The sequence below is a fragment of the Primulina eburnea genome, chromosome 4 (assembly GCF_022965805.1).
Source record: "Primulina eburnea isolate SZY01 chromosome 4, ASM2296580v1, whole genome shotgun sequence".
Taxonomy (NCBI): domain Eukaryota; kingdom Viridiplantae; phylum Streptophyta; class Magnoliopsida; order Lamiales; family Gesneriaceae; genus Primulina; species Primulina eburnea.
The window spans coordinates 32,940,088-32,944,853 of record NC_133104.1 but is presented as its reverse complement, the minus strand read 5'-3'; the positions used below and the strand labels follow the sequence as shown (position 1 = coordinate 32,944,853).

Here is a 4,766-nt window from a genome sequence, read left to right as displayed (position 1 = left end):
ATCATAAATGAACTCCAAAGTCAACTTCAAAAGCAAGAGATGGAAATTAAAATACTGAAAGAAAGAAATGAGAAACTAGAAAGAGATAACTACCAATTGGATGGAAACAATATATGTATAGGGGAAGACCTTCGGGAAGCCAGAGTTGAGGAAAAGAAATTGCGCGATGACGTCAGACGATACGCTGCGTATCATCTAGAGTCGGAACGACAGCATGATATCACCAAACAAGAGCTGAAGAAAGCGCAAGATAGGATTCTTACGCTCCAAATCCGAAGTGATGGCCTTCTCAGTATTCAACATCGTCTTGAGGAAAAGATTGGAGAACAAGAAATCGATGAGAAAGTAAGCCAATCGACAATACAAGAACTGCAGGACCAAGTGAACAACCTTGATCACCACAACACGCAACTGCAGAATTACATCGAGCATCTACAAAATGAGATGGTCAACATGGAAGAACTCATAGAGCAATTGGAAGAAAATCCAATGGAAGAAGAAGAAATTAACGAGGCTGTAGGAGACGGCGAAGTGTTAGATGAATAGGGAGAAAGGGACCCTAGATTAGCTTTTGATTGAATCTAGGATTAATTGATTTAATCGTTGGTTGTATGCAAATCCTTTTCAATATTAATGAAATTATTCCTTTGATTAAATTTTGTGGCAAACAAATTAATAAAGAAAATACGTGTTTATAGGAGATGGCAGGCAGACCACCCCGAAACAACCGTAACGCTCGGGACGCCAACCAAAACGATAATCCACCACCACCGCCACCACCCAGAGTAAACCTCAGTCAAGAGGATATGATGGCAATAGCAACTATCGTCGCTGCAACATTACAAGGATTTGTGAATCCACTGGCCAACGCCATCCAACCACCCCAAGAACCTCAGCCACGTGGGATTAAGTATCACTATGAATCTCTCAGAAGGAATCGAGTTCCAACTTTCGATGGGAACCCAGATCCGGAAGTCAGTCACAACTGGCTCAAGAACGTTGAAACACAACTACATCTACTGGAGGTACCGGAAGAATTGAGAGTGGAAGTCGTGACCCCGTTATTGGAGGATCGGGCTAGGAAATGGTGGGAAACTGTGTCGCTACCTTTAGCTGAAGTAGAAGATATCACGTGGCAAATTTTCAAAAGAGAATACTTGAAACAATACTATCCGGCCGAGTTTCGTCTACAAAAGCTGAATGAGTTTGAGAATTTCAGACAGTCACCAGATATGACGGTAATGGAGTACACGTCAAAATTCAACGATTTAGGAACTTACGTTCCGACAATCATGTCAGATGAGACGTTAAAAATGCACCGCTACAAGAAAGGACTAAACAGCCGAATTCTGTCGGCACTGGCAGTGTACAAACCAAGCAGCTTTGCGGACTTGATGGGCGCTGCAATGAGTGCAGAAACCGATATCAAGCGACGAGAAGAAGAAAACAAGAACAAGAGACCATTGAACAATCAATCCACGCAGAATAATCTCAAGTTCAAGAAACCAAATTATTCAGGAGGGTCCTTCAAAGGAAGTTTTGGCAGTAATGGTAGCACCGAAGGAAAATGGTGTGACACATGTCGACAAAAACATATTGGGGAATGTTATCGGAAGACAGGCGCTTGTTTCAAGTGCGGGAAAGTGGGCCATAGAATTAAAGACTGTCCAGACAACAAGGACAAAGGGTCGGGACCCAACAAACAACATGAAAACAAAACAAATGCTCGGGTTTATGCCATAACCCAAGAGGAAGCCGATAATAGCAACGAAGTTGTGGCAGGTACCATCTTACTCAATAAAATGCCTGCATATGCTTTGTTTGATTGTGGTGCCACCCATTCGTTTGTGTCTAGAAGATATGCTAAGAAGCTTAAACTTGAGCATGATATTCTTAGTGAACCGTTAAGAGTAGCAACACCGGCTAGTAAAATAATCGAAACTCACAAAGTATATCGAAACTGTAAAATTTGCATCGGCAAACAAACTTTTGAAGTAGAATTGATTCAACTCAATATGGTGGAGTTTGACATCATTCTTGGAATGGACTGGTTAGCTAAGAACCATGCCATAGTAGACTGTCAGAAGAAAGAAATTAGACTTCAAACTCCAGCAAAGAGGGAAGTCTTATTTCACGGGAAATCCAAAGAAAGAAGATCCCTACTGTCAGCCTCACAAGCCTGGAAGGCTATAAAGGGAGGAGAAGATATTTACCTAGCTGTACTTAATGAAGTTAAAGGAGAAGAAGTTCCAAAGTTGGAAGAAATTTCAATTGTTAAAGAATTTCCAGACGTTTTTCCCGAAGAATTACCAGGAGAGATACCCGATAGAGAAGTAGAATTTGAAATCAACTTAGTCCCTGGTGCTGTACCAATCTCTAAAGCACCATACCGAATGGCTCCAGCTGAATTAAAAGAGCTAAAGGATCAACTGCAAGAACTACTGGACAAGAAGCAGGTTCGCCCCAGTGCATCACCGTGGGGAGCCCCAGTGCTTTTTGTAAAGAAAAAGGACGGAAGCATGAGGCTATGTATCGACTACCGGGAGCTAAACAAGATCACCATAAAGAATAAGTACCCACTCCCGAGAATAGATGATCTTTTCGATCAGTTAAAAGGAGCTAAAGTTTTCTCAAAACTTGATCTCAGATCAGGTTACCATCAGTTAAAAGTCAAAGCAGAAGATATCCCTAAGACTGCTTTTAGGACAAGGTATGGGCACTACGAATTCACGATAATGCCGTTTGGTCTAACCAATGCTCCTGCAGCATTCATGGATCTTATGAACCGAGTATTCAAACCGTATCTCGATAATTTCGTGGTAGTGTTCATAGATGACATCTTGGTGTACTCACCAAGTGAGGAAGAACATAGTGAGCATCTGCGTCTTACTTTGCAAACATTACGAGAGAAAGAACTCTATGCCAAATTCAAGAAGTGTGAATTCTGGCTGAAAAGTGTGGCGTTCCTAGGTCATATAATCTCAGAACAAGGGGTGTCAGTAGACCCTAAGAAAGTGGAGGCAATTAAAGATTGGCCTCAACCTAAAACAGTGACAGAGATAAGAAGTTTTCTGGGATTAGCAGGCTATTATAGAAAATTTGTAGAAGGATTTTCGTCAATAGCTATCCCACTCACTAAACTTACTCAGAAAAATTCGAAATTCATTTGGAATGAAGCTTGCGAAAAGAGTTTTGAAACCCTGAAGACAAAACTCTCATCCACAACAGTACTGATTCTTCCCGAGGATGGTAAGAATTTTACCATTTACAGTGATGCTTCAAAGGGAGGGTTAGGGTGTGTGCTTATGCAAGAGGGTCAGGTAATTGCGTATGCCTCACGACAATTGAAACCATACGAGCAGAATTACCCCACTCATGATTTGGAGCTAGCCGCAGTAGTATTCGCGCTTAAAATCTGGAGGCACTATCTCTATGGAGTAAAATGCGAAGTTTTTACTGATCACCAGAGCCTTAAGTACATTTTCACTCAGAAGGAATTAAACATAAGGCAAAGAAGGTGGATGGAACTTCTCAAAGATTACGATTTGGTAATCAGCTATCATCCGGGAAAAGCAAATAGAGTGGCAGATGCATTGAGTCGGAGGAACCCCGGAAAAGTGAGCTTATCGTCATTATCAGTGCAACCAGGTCTCCAAGAGACCATCAAACTAAAACAAAGTCAAGACACCAATATCTTCAAGATAAAGGAACAAGTTCAGGAAGGAAAGATTCCAGAATTTCAAATTGATAAAGATGGTATCCTTTGGATGAAAGGGCGATTATATGTGCCAGACATCGATGGAATTCGAGAATAGGTGATGGCCGAGGCACATAAATCCAAATTTTCAGTACATCCAGGAAGCACCAAGATGTACAGGGATTTGAAAAATAACTACTAGTGGAATGGAATGAAGAAATACGTAGCGGTCTTTGTTGCAAAGTGTTTAGTCTGTCAACAAGTCAAAGCGGAACATCAGCGACCTGGAGGGCTTCTGCAGCCATTAGAAATACCCGAGTGGAAGTGGGATAATATATCTATGGACTTTGTAGTCGGGTTACCAAAATCGAGGCAGGGTCATGACGGAATCTGGGTAATCATTGACAGATTAACCAAGTCTGCCCATTTCTTGCTAGTACGGATGAATTATAACTTGGATAAGTTAGCTACCCTGTATATGGATAATATAGTGAAACTACATGGAGTACCGGCAAGTATATTGTCTGATAGAGATCCAAGATTCGTTTCAAGATTTTGGAAAAGTTTTCAAAAGGCCATGAGAACCAAAGTTACGCTCAGCACGGCCTATCATCCTCAGACCGACGGTCAAACTGAGAGGACAATTCAGACCCTTGAAGACATGTTGAGGGCATGTGCATTGTATTTTCATGGAAATTGGAGTGAGCAGTTAACGTTGATAGAGTTTGCCTACAATAATAGTTACCACAGTAGCATCGAAATGGCTCCGTACGAGGCACTGTATGGTCGAAAATGTAGATCGCCCTTATACTGGGATGAAGTCGGAGAAAAAGCTATCACCGGGCCAGAGCTCATTCAAATAACTGTCGATAAAGTAGCCATAATCAAAGAAAGACTCAAGGCAGCTCAGGACAGACAAAAGAGTTGGGCTGATTTGAAAAGAAGGCCTTTGGAACTAGAGATCGGAGAAAAAGCTTACGTCAAAGTCTCTCCCATGAAAGGAGTAGTTCGGTTCAGCAAATCCGGCAAGTTGAACCCAAGATATGTGGGACCGTTCGAAATACTGGAT

The 4,766-nt window shown here is 41.7% G+C and overlaps 1 protein-coding gene across 1 annotated transcript; it reads left to right on the top strand.

The window, feature by feature from the left end:
* Positions 1-701: 701 nt before the first annotated feature.
* On the top strand, positions 702-2,692 carry LOC140830208 (uncharacterized). The gene is made up of 3 exons (XM_073193493.1): positions 702-1,782; positions 1,999-2,456; positions 2,648-2,692. Exons 1-3 carry the CDS (start codon positions 702-704, stop codon positions 2,690-2,692), a joined length of 1,584 nt encoding a protein of 527 aa, XP_073049594.1.
* Positions 2,693-4,766: the final 2,074 nt, after the last annotated feature.